A 19447-nucleotide genomic window follows, 5' to 3' on the forward strand; every position below is an offset into this window, starting at 1 on the left:
GTCAGCTGACTGAGCCCTTCCTCCATCTCACCAGATGTGCAGAATGACATCTGGATTTTAACAATGGGTGGAGCAGAGCCCGCTGTAGGGACAGCTCAGGCAGGCAGCCTCCTACAGAAAGCAGGAGGCAGCAGGCACTAGTGGTTGCCACCCCTCAGCTGAGACAAGAATTCGAGCTGCATGAATATGCTGCCTCTCATTCACTCCACCCTAACCTAAGCTGCTTGATTGCAGGTATCAGCAGAGCAATTTTAAGACATGAAGATCCCTGTGCACAGCACAAATGTCTCTGGAGATGTGACAAGTGCTAGTCTCAGTTAAAACACTTGTTGAGTCCAGAGCCTAACTGTAGTCTCACTGAGCCAAAAACTAGGGCTGAGAGCTTTGGCTCAAATGCACAATGGATGCAGAGAAAGTCTTGGGCAAGAAAATGAGAAGCAATAATGAAAAAGAAAAGAAAAAAGAAAAAAAATAAACCAAAAAACCCAGCAGGGTTCCTCTTCTTATGATTGGATCTTACAATGACACCAAGTCATGTGGAGAGAGGAAATAGGGATTGACTGTGCCTTTCCTCTTCTCACAGGGCAGCTAAGGGTTACCAAATAAAGCTAGCAAGTGGCACATAAAAGGAGAGAGTTCTTCCAATAAAATACAGCTACCCTGTAGGCTTCTTTGCTACTAGATTTTACTAGTAGTATAGTAGGTGAAAATTTGTTTTGGATAAATTCAGAGATGATACTCAAGGATACTAACGACTTAAAAATGACCAAATGGCTTAACATTAGAATTTATAACTTCAGACACAGATATTATCATGAAAGCAGAAAGTATAAAGATGCCAGATCCCTGAACTCAGAGGATTTTGGATTGAACAGTCTCAGAAGGTGAGCTGTGATGTTTCGTATGCCACTGCTTGAGCACTCAACAGCCAGTGCTTGGAAGAACCACTTTCAACCTGAGAAGAGCCTCAATGCTCATGTTGAAAATGCTGTTAAAAATGTGTGAATTGCAGCACAGATATCAGGAACTGCACTTCTAAAGATTACTTCTGAACTGTCAAACTACTATAAGAGGGGAATGCACCTTTTCATTATATTTAGTATCCCTCTGAACTGACCTCAAACAAGTACCAGATGAGAAAGTCCATCTCCTATACCCCAGGCCCTTATGCCATCCAACACTCATCATAGTCTGCTTTATCTAATATAAACGCACAGTTAACAGCAGCAGGGATATAGTTCATAAAATGCAAAGCAGAGGGAAATCTCTTGACTTAAAAATTGCTACCATTCTATTTAGTAAATGTACCCATTATTTAATTCATCAGATAGGTACTTCATCTTTGTTTTGCTAAGTCATACAGAAATGAAACAGCAAATAGGGAAAGAGGTAAACTACAGATAGAAATCAAAGCCTCTACATGTCCTATTCTATGTATCTTCCTATTGCTTGCTGTTACTTTTGGTGTGGCTTCTGTGCTTCTAAACTGTTTGAAGCGTTGATAAAATGTATAGATATTGCTTTAGTAACCTGAAGTCTTCCTTGCTGCCTTAATTGCCAGGACCTGTTTTATACTTGTGCAAAGGCAACAAGATGAACCACTGCTTCAGTAGGAATAATTTTGGAAAGAGGGGTGGCAGTTCCATGTCTGAGCTGGGTAGAAAGAGATAAGTATATGACATAGAACTCAGCACAACTGCATCTGCATATAATTAGACTTAATCAGAAATGCAAATTGCAATCAGAAGACATTTTAAAAGCTTATGATAACTGTGCAGTTAACAAAAGGTCAAACACTTGTATTGCTGAAGGTTTTAAACTGTTATCAGTCAGTGGCGATTCTTTATGAGCAAAATGTGGAAAAGAGAAGTATATGCCAATTTAATCAATGATGGACAAATTCTTTCTATGTTTCTTCTATTATTACAACTGTTCTGTTGTTAAACTGCATTTTACACTGTCAATCTCATCTTAACTTATTCAGGAAGACTCAATGACATGAAAACAAAACAAAACCAAAACCAGACAGCATGAAATAATACAGCTAATTTACATGACTATAGATAGAGGGAATTTCTATCCCTTTTTCATATCCATGTATGACAATCCAAATCTCCACATTTTAACATCCTTGGGTAAATGAAAAAATAAATTATGACTACAGTTTGCTGAAACTACCAGACTGCTTCATAGCATTGTCAAAATTGTGTGGTTTTCTCCACAGCAAAACAAGCCTAAGACTCTAAGGGAATAACATTTTAAAATGTTATTCAACAGTTACAAATGGTGGCTTCTTCCTCTTTTGAAACAAATGTTTTCATCAATAGTAGCTAAGAAAAGTACTTTTGTAGGGAGGTACCTTGATATTATATGATTTTATATTCTAAGATAAGAATTAAATAAATATGTAAGTCTTTATCATTTCAAGGTGTTCTAAATATAAATTATTGTAGAAGTCAGGCTGAAAAAAAAGGTCTTTAACATTACAGCTTTTTAATGTCTTTTCCTATGAGAGATTCTTAGGATTTGAAGCACAAATGTTTACCAAATATTTCTTTCTCCTTTGAATAGATTGCTTCTGAACAAACTAGTGAGTGAAGACAGCCATCTAGTGCCATACCTTGGAATTTTAAAAAGGGTTTTCACTGGATGCATGTCAAATAAAGGAGGGTCTCCATCCCCCAGTTCAATAGCTGTTATTCCCAAGGACCATACGTCACAACGAGCATCATACGAGTAGTCATACTGTTGTTCACAAGCAATGACCTATCAGAAAAAAAGCAGAGAAAACAATGCTTTAACCTAATGTACAATTCACACCATCCTAGTATGACATGAAAGTACTTTGAGTCATGTATAAAATCTTATGTAGCTTTTAAATCTGTATGTTTGCCTGTATATCCCAATTAGGAAAAAAACCAGAAAAATGTAACAGTAAATTAGAACTTCTCTTAGGTTTATTTTCTTTAAAAACAATCTCCCCCTTTTTTTAAAGCTCTATGGGATGCTTCAAATATCTATCCAAAGAACATCACTCTACTAAATTCTGTTCTTGAAAACACTTCTTACAGAAACCTATTACAATAGCGGAGAACCCTATTGATGTTTTTATTAACTTCTATGACTATTCATGAGGACAGACTGATTTGCACAGCTGGTTTTAGATAAGAATATTCCATCAGTCATTTCTGCCAATTTTTTTTTTTTTTTTTTTACTTTGTCTCTGCTAGATTTGAGTAATTTAAAAAAAATCTTAATTAACACACCATATACTTGCCTAAGAAAAACTGAAGTTAATAGGAATCTCTCCTTGGACATCACAACTGTTTTACATCAGAAACTTGATGCACACTTCCAGCTAACCCACTGTTTGCATTCTAATCATAATGTAACTATTCATATAAGCTGGAAACAATTCTGCATTTAAATGTGAGATTCAAACTAAAGTTTAAATTTAGCCCTTATCTTTGCAAAGGGATATGACAAAGGCTTCACTGCCTTTTATTCTGTCATGATTTAGAATCCTGACTCAAGCTTGTCTTCCCAAATCTCATCAATTAGACCAACTACTTTACAAATTTATCAGATCCCTGCATATTGCTAGTATCAGCTTCCATGATTTTTCTCATTGTTTTAAGTATTGTTACTAATTTGTACTTAAGATAAAGAGAACTTCTGACAGCATGTCCTAGGATGGCTGTATCTATGTTCTAGAAGATTTTTTATTATTTTTTTTTTACTTCTGTATTACTTCTGAGTTCTTACATTAGGGCTTCAATTTAGGACAATGCTTTGCAGAGATGCCAACATGCAAGTCAGGACCCAAGGTAGCTGCTAGCAGAGCCACTCACAGCCTGCTGTAAGAAAACCTTTCCTGAAGAAGCTGCTGATTCCAGCTTAACCTCTTGGTTACTTTCTCCATAAGCTGCACCTAAAGGAGGCATTCCTGTCTCAGGTAGAGTTGCTATCCAACAGGCCCGCAGCACCTGTCCATCTTTTACTCTTGGACTCATGACCCCATCATACAGCACTCATCATTTATTTTATCAGAAACCAGGGGTGTTGAACATACTAGTTAAAATAATACTGAAATGTATATTTTAGTTTTTTGGGGGCAGTAAAGTTGGACATTATTTAATTCATTTGCTATGTACTAACAGTTTGGGTTTTTTTCTGGAGCAAATCAGTCCAGAAAAATTAAGACCTTTCCTATCATTATCATTGTTTTGACAAGTGTTGAGAACGCTCTCTTCCTCCTCAATTTTTCCATGTTAGTATGTGTCCTGGTTTCAGCTGGGATAGAGTTAACTGTCTTCCTAGTAGCTAGTACAGTGCCATGTTTTGAGTTCAGTATGCGAAGAATGTTGATAACACTGATGTTTTCAGTTGTTGCTCAGTAGTGTTTAGACTATACTCAAGGATTTTTTCAGCTTCTCATGCCCAGCCAGGGCACAAGAAGTTGGCACAGGACACAACCAGGGCACCTGACCCAAATTGGCCACCGGTGTATTCCATACCATGGGACGTCCCATCTAGTTTTAGGAACTGGGAAGTGGGGGCAGGGAATCGCCGCTCAGGGACTGGTGGGGTGTCGGTTGGTGAGATGTGAGCAATTACCCTGCGCATCATTTGTACATTCCAATCCTTTTATTACTACTGTTGTCATTTTATTAGCGTTATCATTATCGTTATTAGTTTCTTCTTTTCTGTTCTATTAAACCGTTCTTATCTCAACTCACAAGTTTTACTTCTTTTTTTCCCCGATTTTCTCCCCCATCCCACTGGATGGAGGGGAGTGAGTGAGCGGCTGCATGGTGCTTAGTTGCTGGCTGGGGTTAAACCATGACAGTATGTCAAAGAAATTTCTTTTCATACCCTACTGACAGTGGTATTTCCCCTTTATTGCTGTGATGTCAAAGAATCTTCTGATAGAGTATTAGACCAGTGTTTCTCAACTATTGTCTGAGGAACACTGGTGGTCTGTAAGACATGATAAAGTGGTCAGCAAAATGTCTGCAAACCATCTGAGACAAACATACACACACATTCCCCTACACATCAACTACCAAATAAACAGAATGGGAAAAAATGAAGGTAAGCACTGCAAAAGAGGGAGGATTTTTTTCTTCAACTTGAAGAGGCAGAGTTTTGTTAGCTAATGTGGTGTTTTTCAAAGTTGTCACATGAAGATCATTTTCCCATCTCCCTTCTCTTCAACAGAATGTCTTAAGTGAACGCTCTGAAGTATTTCTTAGTTCTTCAAAGAGTTCATTACAGTCTTGATATCATCCCAGAGATCCCTCTATCTCTTGAAAAAGGTAAGTTTTACTGTGCAGTAGATACATTCTATGCAACTCAAACTCAAGCAGAGCGCTTTAAACCACCACCCTTATTTCAGAGGCCTATATGATAATTTCATTTCCTTATACCATGACTTAGACACAAGGAAAGAAATCAAATTTGATGTAAAAACCTTTAAGAAAGTCAGTGTGGAGATCAATCAGTTACTTAAGTAATATATTTGAAAGAGGCCATACTTGGTGTTGGCTGGAGTTTCCTTCACTGCAGTATTGCTCAGAGATTGTATTTCTTGATTATTTTTGTTTCTTTAAACAGTTTCCCAAATCATCTCTATACTCAAGGACACTTCCTCAAAAAAAAAAAAAAAAAAAAAAAAATAAAAAAAAATCATGCAAGTCAGCTTCCAAGGCCATGACTCGGAAGTTGCAAGAAGCTTACCCATATGTGACTAATTAAACGCACTGTGTTCTTCCTTTTTGAACATATGAAAAATATTTATCTGCTTGGTTAAAAAGCTGCTAGAGCCCATCTCCTGGAAGTGACTATCTCTGAAGTTGCCTGGTTCTCATCAGCATGCTGAGTCCTTTGCAAATACCTGTCTATTTGTTCTCAAACATTATGATGCAGAGGAATATATTCTCATTTTCAAGGGAAGGAAAAGAAGGATCTGCTCAAGAGCACACTGGACTTCATCAACAGTGCTACAAACACAGCTGGTCTCCCATGTTCAAACACACCACTACTTTTTCCCCTGTAAGCACATCACAATTGCTTCTAACTACAGGCCAATGGCAAAACTTGCTATGTATCTCAGTCTTACAAAGTTTAACAAGCTACACTAAAATAATATGAGCATCAGAGGGCTTTGCACTCGTAATGGATGGGGAAAAAAAGTACACTGCAACGGCTGTTTTAGAAAAGAAAAAAGGTCTTTGAGCTTTTCTCAGCTTCACAATGTATTACTTGCCAAACAAAGAGAAAGGAATGTATAACGCATCTTTGTATGTCTTCTGCTCCACAGGTAACAGCTATACCTCCAGTAAATATGGTACATGGCAGTAAAATGATACTGGCAAAATACTGGCACTCTAACCAAGGGGAATTAAACACTGTCAGATTCTCCTCCATTCTAATATCAGAACCTGCAGGGATTCTTTCAGAAAAATATTCCCCTTAACCTGCATTCTCTTTGTTTACAAAAATTCAGCCAATGGACCATGCAACCCAGTATGCTTTAGACAGTTAGCCTGACTACAGTGAGATCAGCCTCACAGAAAACATACAAAATGAACTGCTCTTCTGACACTGAGTACGCAGCATGTATATGAATTTAATGATCACTTTGGTTTGAAACAAGTTTTCAATTTCTGTGGGATTTATTATTAGAATTTTGCCAACTTATGCACTACTTCGAGAAACACAAATGCCACTAATTTTTATTTTTAAAGCAAGAATCAAATTTTACAGCTTTTTGCTTGATGAAAGGTACACATTGGCAGCTTGCTTTATATGTTGGCTAGCAAACAACACTCTAACTTGAAATCTGAAGAAGAAAAGGAAGAGTTCTCTCACTCATAGTTTACAAGCTAAGTCGTTGGGAATGCTCCAGTCCTGTTTTGCCTTGAAAACTATTGCAACTTCCTACAGAGCAAAAAGGAAGAATGCCATTGACCTGTCTTTTATTATGTTCTTGTCTCTATCGGGAACTCAGAGATACTTATTTTTTTGAAACATCTGTCCTTTTTGGCTGGAGTTCTGGAGCTGAGAGCACCTCTCAGCATTGCTGATGCCTGCTCTTCCCAGTGGGGCATGAAGACAAAGACCCCAGAAGAAATTATCTGAAACTGAAGAAAATACCACCTCTTTTTCTCTGCCTTGTGCAAAGACATCATCACATCTGTACCTATTTTATATCCAGCAAAATCCTCCCCTGCTTGTACAAGCAAAAAAGAAGAGGTAGTTTGCTTTGCTGCAAACTCTATGTTCATGCCAAAGCTTCAGGGGGTGATGTAGTTAATCTTGAGATTTGCCAGTAAACACCATAGGAATAAGCACCAAGACTTCCACTTTGGCATGGTTACGTGCACACTGTGGCCCAAGTTGCTAAGGAGACAGGCTGTCACCTTTTGTATTAGTTGTAATTTCATCATGATTTCATGCCCAGCCATACCACCATAGGATAAAAAGCACCTAAACACCACACAGAGAAACAGACAATGTGATGGTAGTTGTCAACACTAACTGCGCTGAGGGTCACACTGGGACAGGGTGAGGTGTGGGGGGGAATTCACTGGTCTGACAAAGATGGCACATAAATAAATCAGTCACACTAACTGGAGGGAATTTAGAGAAGCCAGTGATTAGGCATTCTGTGTGATTTATCACTTCTACAGAAACACAGAACTCCAGAGATACACAAGATGATTCACACCCTGACAAGAAGACTATATTCAAGGAAATAATTCTACTTGTTCCAAAATCAACGCAAAGATTTCCTTGAACTTCAGCAAGCCTGTAAGTAGATCACAGGTGGATTTAAAAGAAGGAAAACAGGTAATACGGATAACTACACCTGTTATTTGTACAGTGGTCACACTGACTTGTGGGCAGAGAGGAAGCTATACGTATGTTTAGCTGAAGCAAAATACATTAAACCATTTTAAGGTTACCCAGAATTATCAGAAGTGAACTTACTTTCATTTTGCCTCAGTATATACAGTGCATACACAAAGTATAGCTGCAAGCATACACAATACCAATAATAGCAGTATACATGTGCTACCTGGAGATGATTGTTACACAATTAGTGCTGGTGACCCATCCACTGAAAAGAGTCTGGAGTTAAAAAGGTTGATGCTCCTGAAAAAAGGTGGTGCTGTACTCAGCTGACGTAGCTAACTAAGCAGCTTATGAAGTGTGCAAGCACAATGCTGAAAAACACTGCGTATGTAAAATGGATGTGGCACAAAATTGTTACCCTTGCTGCAAGGAGAACAAAATTGCTAGCTATGCAAGTCAAATGAAATTCTGTGCTCCACCTGACACTATGTAACCTGACTTAGTTTATCTACACAGCAAATATAATATTAAATATTCTTGCAATTCCTATGCATTGGGGAAAAAAAAAGAAGTCATCTTTCATCATAGCATTTAGCAGCACTGGGGATACTGATATATCCAGACCAAAGTGATATCTATCCATCTCTATCTCTCCCTCGCTTCCTCCTTCCCTCCCTTCCTCCCTCCCTCTCTCCCCTCAGGCACGTTCACATAATTAAAAAAATAGCAAATTTGTGACTGAAATTGGTTCCACATTCCCCCATTTTCTTATATGGCTTTCAGTTCCTTATTTATTACCATGACACAAATTTTTTCATGGTGTATCAGAAAATGATTATATTGTTAGAAATGTTACCAAAATAAGAAGTAATGAGTATTTTAAATAATTCTTATAATTATCACAATTAATATTGATTCATTGAAAATTAATTATATGCCAAGTATTCAGTTGTGTTTTAACAGCTGTGAGTAATCAGTTTTTATTTTTAACTCACCCAAGTGAAATATTCCTGAGACCATTAGACTGCTCTGGCAGCAGGCTACATTTGTAGGGAAACATAATACCTTTTATTAGAAGAAATGATACAGTGAGGAAAAACGGATAAGCTTTCAAGCACACAAATCTGTTTTGCTTTCTACCATGAGACCATTGTGGCTTAAGCACTACTAATGTCACAGACACATTTTGTTTCTGGCCCACAGATCTGCTCCTCATCAGTAAGGATATACAACACTACACACCTCACACAGATTTGTAAATGGTGTTTCACACAGAAACTGAAAACTCAGAGTCAACTCCAGCCTCGTAAGTAAACACACTTCATGTAGGAATCTCAGTGCAGGGCAGTGAGGTAATGAAACAATTACCTCTACTTTGGTTTTTGTTTTGTTTTTTTAAATCTTTCGGTTTTGTTTTGTTTTTTGATCTTCGGTTTTTTGTTTTGCTTTTTAAATCTTTGGGTTTTGTTTTGGGTTTTGGTCTTTGGTTTTTTGTTTTGTTTTTTAGATCTTTGGGTTTGGGTTTGGTTTTTTTTTTACATCTCTGGGGTTTGTTTTGGGTTTTGGTCTTTGTTTTTTTGTCTTGTTTTTTTTAAATCTTTAAACATGACAGTTTTACAACCCCTCCATAGCTGCCATTTATGTTAGAACAAAACAGCAGCATCTGCAACCCCTCCACAACCCTTGACAAGATTATGGACATATTATCAAAGTTACTGGCAAGGTTCCTTGAGGCTTCCTCCAGTTGGCACATCCTTTTCAACCCCTTCCTGCCACACTAGCCCATGAGGAGGTCAGCTCTCCTGGAGGCAAAGCAGGAGGTGATGCATTTTGCCAGACCCCGCTCTGCAGGGAACAGCCCTGCTGTGCCCTCTGCCTCTTTTGTGTGCCATCTCCTTTAAAGAAACCTCAGCTTTCTGAATTCCACCGCTTTCCTTCTGGACTTTAAGCAACTTCAGCATAACTCCTTACTACGGCAGCTTGTTAAAGCTTGGGTTTGAGAGCCACTGAAAAAGTGGGGAGAAAAAACCAAACAGGGCAGTGTCGTGGTTTAACCCCAGCCAGCAACTAAGCACCATGCAGCCGCTCACTCACTCCCCCCCCATCCAGTGGGATGGGGGAGAAAATCGGGAAAAAAGAAGTAAAACTTGTGGGTTGAGATAAGAACAGTTTAATAGAACAGAAAAGAAGAAACTAATAATGATAATGATAACGCTAATAAAATGACAACAGTAGTAATAAAAGGATTGGAATGTACAAATGATGCGCAGGGTAATTGCTCACAACTCACCAACCGACACCCCACCAGTCCCTGAGCGGCGATTCCCTGCCCCCACTTCCCAGTTCCTAAAACTAGATGGGACGTCCCATGGTATGGAATACACCGGTGGCCAATTTGGGTCAGGTGCCCTGGTTGTGTCCTGTGCCAATTTCTTGTGCCCTGGCTGGGCATGAGAAGCTGAAAAAATCCTTGAGTATAGTCTAAACACTACTGAGCAACAACTGAAAACATCAGTATTATCAACATTCTTCGCATACTGAACTCAAAACATGGCACTGTACCAGCTACTAGGAAGACAGTTAACTCTATCCCAGCTGAAACCAGGACAGGCAGAAACCACCATTTCTTTTATTTCTTTATTCAATTCCCAAAGATCTGTGTTCCCAAAAAGCTAACTTTGTTTATTAAATCATGCCAGTCAACTCTCAGCAGATGGCACCTCAGTGTCATGGGCATTTTAGTCATATGCGGACATTTAGAGACCTAATTCCAACCCACATTCTGCCACTGACCTGCTCTAAGTCCATAAGCAAGTAATTTCACTTCTATGTCCCCCAGTTCTCCATACAGTCTTGCTCTATCTATTTAGAGCAATGGCTCCCACTCTTCCCCCCTGCCTTCCCACAATTACACTGCAGGAGTTCCTTCCTCGCATGCCCATACATCTTTACCACACGTACCACAGGACTGCACTCAAACCCAGTGCTGCATTTCAAGAGGACAGTTAATATTCCCTTAAAATAATTTCTAACACACCATGCTGTCCCACTGCTTTAACCTCCTGAAAGCCGCTATGTCATTTCAAAATGTATGCCGATTAGGCAATTCCTTTACACCCTAGGCTTAATGTACTATCATAAATATAGTAATGTTAGAAACAAGCAATTGTTCAAATCACAATGTAACAAAAATCTGATATGAATTATTTAGTGCTACCATTCTTTATATTTACCATTTATCTCATTTATTGTTTTTACCTACTAAATGTGTGGGGTTTTCAAGTATTTCACTATGAATTAATCATGATGCCAGATAAACAAATATTCTGTAAAAGCAGCAGAAGTTTTCTCTATTCCCAACTGTGAAGTTTCTTCCTAAGAACAATCAGTTATTTTTTGTAAATTATGCTTTCAATCTTATCTCATTTACTGTAATTCATGAGGTAAAAAACCCAACCAAACCTAGTAAGAGCTAATTCAGCAATCGATCTTATCATTAGCTGTAGAACAACAGTTATTACACCTTCGTGGAAGATGTTATGAGGAAATATTTTCAAAATTTTCTTATTAGAGAAGGTACATAGTTCCTTATGTTTCTTTATCACAAAATATGTATACTGTTTCACTGTACAACTGTTTTTAAATGGCTTTCAGGCAGAAAAATGAGTATATATACATTCTTGAAATCTATATTCTATTTGTACTAAGCAGTGGATTCCTACAGTTCATTATAAATCAGCATTTACAAAATTTTATGCTTAGCTGGCATTTAAAAGTTTAGTGAAAATATGTGTATCAGAAGAGCTAATTTTAGCTAATAAGGAATTAAAGTGAAGAGACCTAGAGCTATTAACAGGATACTGACCTTGAGTCCCATGATGTAAGCAAAGGGCTGGCAAATAAGCTAGGTTGAAGTGTGACAAAATGAGAATATCTTCAATAGTTTCAGGGGAATGTATCATTGTACTTGTTTAGAATTAATTAAAAAAATAAGCCCAGGTTAGTGATGGGCTTATCTTTTCCATGCTGTTTTTCCAACTCAGTATTTAACTACAGATGAAATGTATTTACTATTAAATGGATTTTTTTGGTAAATTTTCATGTCTCCTACAATAGAGAAGTAAATAAGAGAAATCAGCCCTAATTACCAAAAGGAAGAAGTTTTTTTGACCAAATTCTAAGGCTTCAATACAGCCCTTACTGTAATGAATAATGACTTCAGTGGAAAAGCTGCTGTGACTCTTTGCAAAATTAGATTTTTCCCTTTACATATTTTTCAATTCTATTAATGCAAATGAATTTGGGGGTACTTTTTTACCAGTTTGATTGATTTTTCTTTAGATTATGCAGAGACACAGCTACATACTGAAAAAATGCAAATATTATTAATTGTTTCAGGATTTACCTTATTGCACACACGTATCATCAGATTTAAAGTTTAAAAAAATACAAAGGAACACTGGAAAAAGAAAGGCAATTTAAACTAGTCACCTATTGTTCTAACATATCAGAAACTTATTCTAATGCTCATTTTATCCCAGGATTCAGCAGGGGGAAGGAATCCCTTGATTCAGCAAGGGGAAGGAAAACAATCTGTTGTCTCTAGGGCAGTCTTACTGGTCATTACTTCATCTTGGCAGGACAATAACAAACACCCAAAATACAGAGTTGACACAGCTTTAAATAATAGTATGACATCTGAAATTCCTCTAAAATCAATAGCAAAACAGAGCCCAGATTTTACCTCTGGTTAACTCATATGATACCTTTACCAATGTCTCAGCCTTTCCTACTGTCACATGTCATACTTCAACACATCATTCTTCAAAGGATCAACTATGTTTTAATTATGTTCCTTTTAAAACATAAGTATACACGCATCATTGTCATTTTTTACCAGTTATCAGTAAAATGTAACAGCATACTCCCTGCGGTTTTAGATTACCTTCAGCATCTCTCCAGTTCTTTCTGACTTGAAGTATCTTCTTCTATTTCTGTTCTTAAAACTAGGTTTGGGCCAAAGAAAACACATACAGATTCTAACTGAGCTAGTTTCAAGAGTCAAGTGATATTATATTTGGGAAAAAGGAAAACTGCAATTCTATTTGAACTAGATTTTGTCCAGTTCTGCACTGGAAAACAAGACACATTAAGGTTTAGAACTTGAGAAGTAAAGGCAGTTCCGTTCAAAAGTTTCAAGTCAGATTCCTCCTGCTAGCATTCAACACAATTTCTTTCGGCATAACAGAAGCAGATTTTAGGTAACTTAAGTGTTTGGCTACAGGCAGCTTTAAACATCCACCATACTTAAACTATCCTGCCTTATTTATCTTTTTTGGCATACCTGTATTCAGTGTTCAAGTTTCTGCATGTCCATGTTTGTAAGTGTGAGACAATACTAATTAGGTTAAACAGCAATGATGGATTTTCAGTGAGTCTACTTTAAAACTGCTCTCAAACTGACTCATCTTTGCCAAGCTCCTCTGTTGCTTCCACACAGCCTAGTTTTTCCCCTGTATTTTCATTTTTCAGCAAAATTTTTGTTAATCACATGCTCTGCTCAAAACAAATGCTCGATTTGTCCTGTTGCTGCTAAAAAAGCCTTACAGTCGAGAAAAAAAATAGCCCTCTAAGATGTTCAAGTCTCTCAGAACTGTTAAGCTGCTGTTTTTCATGCAGCCAGTAAGAACACTGAGCTGAACAGAACACCTTACACCACACTCAGTCACTGCTATTTTCCTATGAACTTTTGTTATTGCAAGGACCGTGCCATATAATCCTTTTGATACATTTTGCAAACATCATCTTAAAATATGATTGTTTTCCTCATTATACAGACTGCTCCTGATCCAGGCTGATCTAGTGATTCTAGTTTCCAGCACATTTGTCTCCTGCTTATATCCAGTTATTCCTATCTGTCAGCTTGAATGATATTGCATTGTTCTTCTCCAGGTTTTATTTTCCTGGGGCTTATCCTGGAAAATATTCCCCATCAGCTTCATTTCACAAGGTTTGCTTCTCTGAAATACTCCTGCAGTCTCTTTCTCCAAGGCAGGCTTTTTCATCTACCCTCTCCACTCCTCATTCAGATTAAATCCGCTTTTCTCACCCTTAGATAAGATGAGGTCCCATGATTGCCTTATGCATTGACTGAGGCTCCTATGTTTCACACACAGATAGTAAAAGTCCAATCAAAAAAAAAAAAAAATCCTAGTCTTCATGCTTTCTATTTCCCTGATTAGTAACATTTCATTCCAGTCCAGTTATTTCATGCTATTTTGGGGTTTGACATAGATTCTGTCCTATGTCAAAACCTATAGGCAACAAGATTTTTGCAAGTGATTTTCTAGTTTTTACTGATCTCACCAGTGTCATCTAGAAAACATTGTTCCTAATAAGCTGTTACCCAAGCAGAGTTTTTCAGCTTATTGCAGTCCTAATATTTCATCTTTCACACAAAAATCTGGCTGCACATTTTAAAAATACCAGAAAGATCTCCCCAGAAGTAAGGCACATCGGTTGAAATATGTCATTCATATGAACATGAAGAAAGCAACTGTAGTGACTTGAGCACGAGTGTTATGCAACTTGTCATTTAAAAGCCATTTCAACAACAGCATAACAGATATCTGAGCACCTTACAGCTATTTTGCAGATTGGTACATCTATGAAGCCTGATTGGAATGGCTCACGCAGGCATGCAAATGTGATATGAGTTACTGTGCTTATGGTACTGGGTTGATTATTTTGACAAATCTTTTCAAAACAGGAAGCTTTGAAAGCTACTTCTATTCCTGTTTTGATGTGCTATGCATATAACATACCTTGGTTACATGTGTGTTGTATTTTCAGGTAAAAAATTTTCAGATCAAAATCTCTGCATATCTCTTTGGCTTTTTACCTCGAGAATGAATATTTTCAAGCAGGATGGGAAAATAAATTTGGTGCAATTACTGCTTTTGATGGCAATTATTCAAGCAAAACAGTACCATAAAAAGAACTTCTAATAATCTGAGTTCAATAAAATATTTCTTAATATGTCCATTACTGTCTAGAGGAGTATTTTATAAAGGTTTCATAATGTCTCCAACCAAGGTGATTCCATAAATAATGATTACACAGTGGTCTCTAAGGTATCTTGTGTCTCCTTTGTGACGTAAACTGGTTGTTATGGAGATGGTAAAATATCAACCATTCTTTATGAGACTGTGCAAGATCAATTTTAGATCTGTTACTGCAGCTTCTTTCTCTGTTCAGCTATAATCAGCCTTCCTTAGCAACAGAAATAGATGTAAAAAAAAGTATAAAATGTTCTAAAACAAATGTTTGCACAATACTTTTAACTGTTTGACATACAGAAATAGACCTGTGTGCATTTGTAACAGATGCAAATTCCATCCCAAATTCCCCCAAATTCATATAAGTCTAATGGCCTTCAACAGAAATGAGGCTACTACTGTTATGAAGGTTTAACAGCTTACAAATAAACAGACCACTCCCTTTTCATCCCCTATTTTTTAATTTCATAATCTATACCTTACAAAAGTATTTTTTGTTTCTCAAAGTGGGGAGGGCGAAGATTAACATCTTTCACCCCAAATTTAGGGAAAGTACATAAGACACTTTTGTTCACCAGTGTGTTAAAACTTTCTAGAGCTTCATGAAATAGGAGGAAAAGGGTTATGTCTGGGGAGTAGTATGTAAAAATATAGTCTAAGATACTTGGCTAGGCTGCCTGTAGATTATTTTTCTCATCTATGCTAGTCCATGTGTCTAAGTGTGTAGGTACCCATTCAATGATTAAGATTAAAGAACACATTGCTGAGTCAGGGTTTTGCAGAGTCCTATAGCAAGACAGGAATGTGGGCATTCCTCCTTCTCCTCCCAGTTTGTATTTAGAGGCACAGACAAGCACACAAAAAAATACAGTATTTCATTGGAAAGTCATGACATTTTCAAGGAGACCCTCAGTTATTTACAGATTATCTGTACTTTTACGGAAACATTACAGAGAAGAAAAGAATGAAGATTATTAGAAATCCATTTTGTATATTCTAATAGTACATTCATTTTACTTTACAAGGGCCTAGATGTAAAGTAGAAATACAGCCACAGGGGAGGGAAGAAAACATACCCTTTTCTCCTTTTTTGTGGAAGTGGCAACAAAGTGTGCATTGCAATGAATGGAGACAACCCAGATAGGAACATTTGCCTACCTCAGGTGCCATCCAAAAGGGTGTTCCCACTGAGGTGTTTCTACGCAGCCGTGTGCTGGTGAGCTGGGCTGAAACACCTGCAATAGAACAGATCCAAAAAACTTGGCTTCAAATTCATTCTGTCATTTCAGCCAGTTTATTTCAAGTACCTGGAAAACAAACCCCAAGCCTGTGAGTACAGCTGCAGAATGCCTGGCCAAAGTAGGTGCAGCATTTGTACTGAATTCTTTGATTAATTTCAGCTTGCTGTTTTAGTTCAGGATTGCTGAGAGGTATTTTGTGAATGACTCTCAGTTTGAAGCACTTTCATTCAAACTCAAACATTCAATTGGCACCTAAATATCACAGACTTCTTTCTGCTATTTATACTGAGTATAAACAGTAACTACCCAAATTACAATTTGACTTTAAAACTTCTGTTTCCGAAATTTACTCCCTGAACACGACTGGCAGGAAACTTGTTCCCTAGAGTATTTGCAGAGGCTCCTGTTCAACAAACCATTTATGCACTTACTTAAGTCTTTCCCTATTGAGAAAAGCACAGAAGATCAAACTCACGCTGCAGCTTGTACTTAGGGAGTTAAGCACATGCTTAAAACAAAGCCTCTGCTTCAGTGCTTTGCTGACTGCGACTGGACTCCCGAAGCACAACTGAAAAAAGGAAGAACGAACTAAAGTGAAATCAAACAACGTTAACAAATCAGAATGAACTTCCGCAGCAAATCTTCTTCTGTGCTCTGGTCAACATTTAATTGAATTGTAGAGTTCAGGAGCATTCCAATAAGTTGACACAAAACCAATATTGACTTAAAAACATATTCCACCTTAAAATTGTTTAAAACCAAAAACCACAGTGGTCTGCTCCTATGGCATTACCCAGAGGCAAAAATGGGCAGAAACTGGTATAACACATGTTGCCTGATGCCAATAAATAAGAAATTGGGACTCATAATTCGTAAGTTAAATAATTTGATTGCTGGCTCCAACATTCAAGCCTGTATTTATTTTTCATTTTCCAGTGTGATTGCAAGTCTTCAGTGATTTTCTGAGTACTGCTGTGAAACAGTTAATAGCTAGGACCTACAGCAAGCCTCTGTGCATTTAACTCTGATGTCTCTTCAGCTAGCTTAATTTGTAACTGCTATCTACCGACACTCCGAAACAGTATAGAATACCAAAGAGCTGAGAGAGGGAGACAGGGGGAGAGAGTGAGAGAGCATGAGCATAAATGAATGATAAGTTGCAGACATTTTGGGTCGACTTACACTGTTACCAACATTTATTCAAATATATCATGCTGTCGAGAGCACTTGAGAGAAGAAATGTGTTACATTGAAAAAGCAAGCTGTAAAGTCATGCAATAAAGGCAAAAAAAAATAAAAAAAAAGAAGCCTCAATTAAGGATATCTGTGTAATCCTCTCTGTGACCTAATATCCATATGTGCAGCCTTGAATATGAAGTAACTTTTTTTTTCTTCAAGATTCTGTCTCATTCTGTGGACAGAATGGATTGCGTTCACTGAATAGGTAATCATTTAATTTTTTTTTATCCCCATTGATTTAAGTTCTAGTTACTTATTTAGTATATCCAATCCTATACGAAATTTAAAATTATTATTTTCTTTTTCTTTTGACATGTTTCCTTCCCTCCTCATCAAACAATAAATCTCCTTAACATTCCTGTAAAATGGGAGAGGATTATTAGTTCCAGTGATTAACCTAAAAATATCCAAAGCATCCACTGTTTTGGGGTACTTAATCTCAGATCTTTCAGATTTCAGGCACTCCACATGCCTCAAGTAGAACTGTAATAGATCTCAGCTGCAGTTGGAGAACACTTAACTCTTCTGCAAAGGAAGACGAGATGTTTCAAACTGGCTGTCAGGAAAATGAGGAACAGAGCGGCCAGTTCTAAAAAGTTTGATGCAAGCGACCTGCCAATGTCACAGAGAAACACTGGCAGAAGTAAGAATAGTCACCAATTTGATGCCATTCAATTGAACTGCTAGTCCCTTCTCTTCCTGAACTCCCTGCATTTTTCACTATATATCTTCCACTTTCTGCAACAAATGAGACAAACAGTTCTACAAACAGTATCACCAGTGACTCAGTCCTAATTCACTCCCAGAGTCCCTTCTGTGACTATGGCAGTGGACTAGAGGGGAAAAATAGCAACTTAATGAAAGCTTGGTGCCTGATGCTTCTTTAGTCAGGAAGCCCACATATGTGGGCATTTCTTGGCATTTCCTCAGAATTGTTAGGAAACACTCGAGATTTAACTCATGTCTTTTTCTGAGGTAGTCATATTTGTTGTGATTTTCTAGAATTCCTATTGTAACTTAAAAAGTAGGAAAATATCCTAAAGCCTAAATGTGGAATCAGAGAGATCCATGGGACTCTCAGTTTCCCTGAATGTGCCACTTGGAGTTGCAGCACGCTGATCCATCTTTGGAAGCCAGAGCTCCAAGCTAAGCTTCCACTGCAGCTAAGGCCTTTGTTTCGCTTTGGGGAGAAAAGCCAACTTCTCCCAGAATGTGGTCATTATAAACAAAGATCATACTGCCAAAATTCCCCCAAATGAGAAGGGAACTTCCTACCTTGTACTAGGTCAGGGACTCGCTCCAAGTTTTGCTTCAGGCTGTATGTTTCTCCCAGCACTATTTTCATTGTTGCCTTTAACATTCAACATAATGAATTTTTGTCCGTAGAAGATAGGGACAGAGTCTCCTGTTTCCCAACTTACTTTAGCATCATCAATAGATTTTTTATGTTAAATTTACAATACCATGACAACATAGTATTAAATTTTCTTTCCACAGCATAAATTTATTATTTTTGGATTTTTTTTAAAAGATATTACTATTTCCAGAAGTTTTGGGCATGCCGTTTTACACTAGTCTCATTTTGTGAGCATTCTTCTTTACCTTCATGCACTGCTAAACAAACATCTGTTAGTCATACAATGCTTTTCTCAATGACGATCACTTTACGCATTATATGGTTTAATTAATAAATCATATTACTAATAATCTGTTTCTGTTACCTTAAATAAAATTTGTCCATTCCACTGCATACATATCTGAGGGACTACAGCATTTTTTTACTTTTCTAAGTGAACGTTTAAAGGGAAAAAAAATTGCTGAACTGAGTTAAATTCTATTGCCATGTCCCTTTCTATCTACCTATCTATCTGTCTGTCTCTCTCCCCCCATTTCTTACAATGTTTCCAGAATTGCGATGCTCAAATCTAACAGCAATAATCACAAATTAAGTCGATGTTGGGTTTTGGACCCAAGGGACCATTTTACCTTCTGCTCAGAGGGAAAAAAATATGCTTAAGGCTAGCAAAAGCCACTTCAGAGAGAAGAATG

General features: G+C 37.5%; 2 protein-coding genes across 15 annotated transcripts in view; one reads left to right on the forward strand and one right to left on the reverse strand.

Moving 5' to 3' along the window:
• Positions 1 to 19447, forward strand: part of METTL5 (methyltransferase 5, N6-adenosine) — a 414631-nt gene that overhangs the window by 222381 nt on the left and 172803 nt on the right. The gene's annotated exons all lie outside the window — the stretch shown is intronic.
• Positions 1 to 19447, reverse strand: part of MYO3B (myosin IIIB) — a 212028-nt gene that overhangs the window by 156766 nt on the left and 35815 nt on the right. For 11 of the 14 annotated variants that reach the window (XR_007506998.1, XR_007506997.1, XM_049807983.1 and 8 more), the window contains exons 8-9: positions 16077 to 16153; positions 2621 to 2766 (exon numbers count right to left, since the gene is read on the reverse strand). Coding sequence is in view for 12 of the 14 variants with exons in the window: in XM_049807983.1 (XP_049663940.1) it covers positions 2621 to 2766; positions 16077 to 16153 (223 nt within the window). In the remaining 2 variants the exon portion in view is untranslated. Of the gene's footprint in view, positions 1 to 2620; positions 2767 to 16076; positions 16154 to 16590; positions 16635 to 19447 lie in introns of those variants that run through there. The other 3 variants (XM_049808063.1, XM_049808038.1, XM_049808054.1) reach the window with 2 other exon arrangements.

This window comes from Accipiter gentilis, chromosome 1 (assembly GCF_929443795.1).
Source record: "Accipiter gentilis chromosome 1, bAccGen1.1, whole genome shotgun sequence".
NCBI lineage: Eukaryota > Metazoa > Chordata > Aves > Accipitriformes > Accipitridae > Astur > Astur gentilis.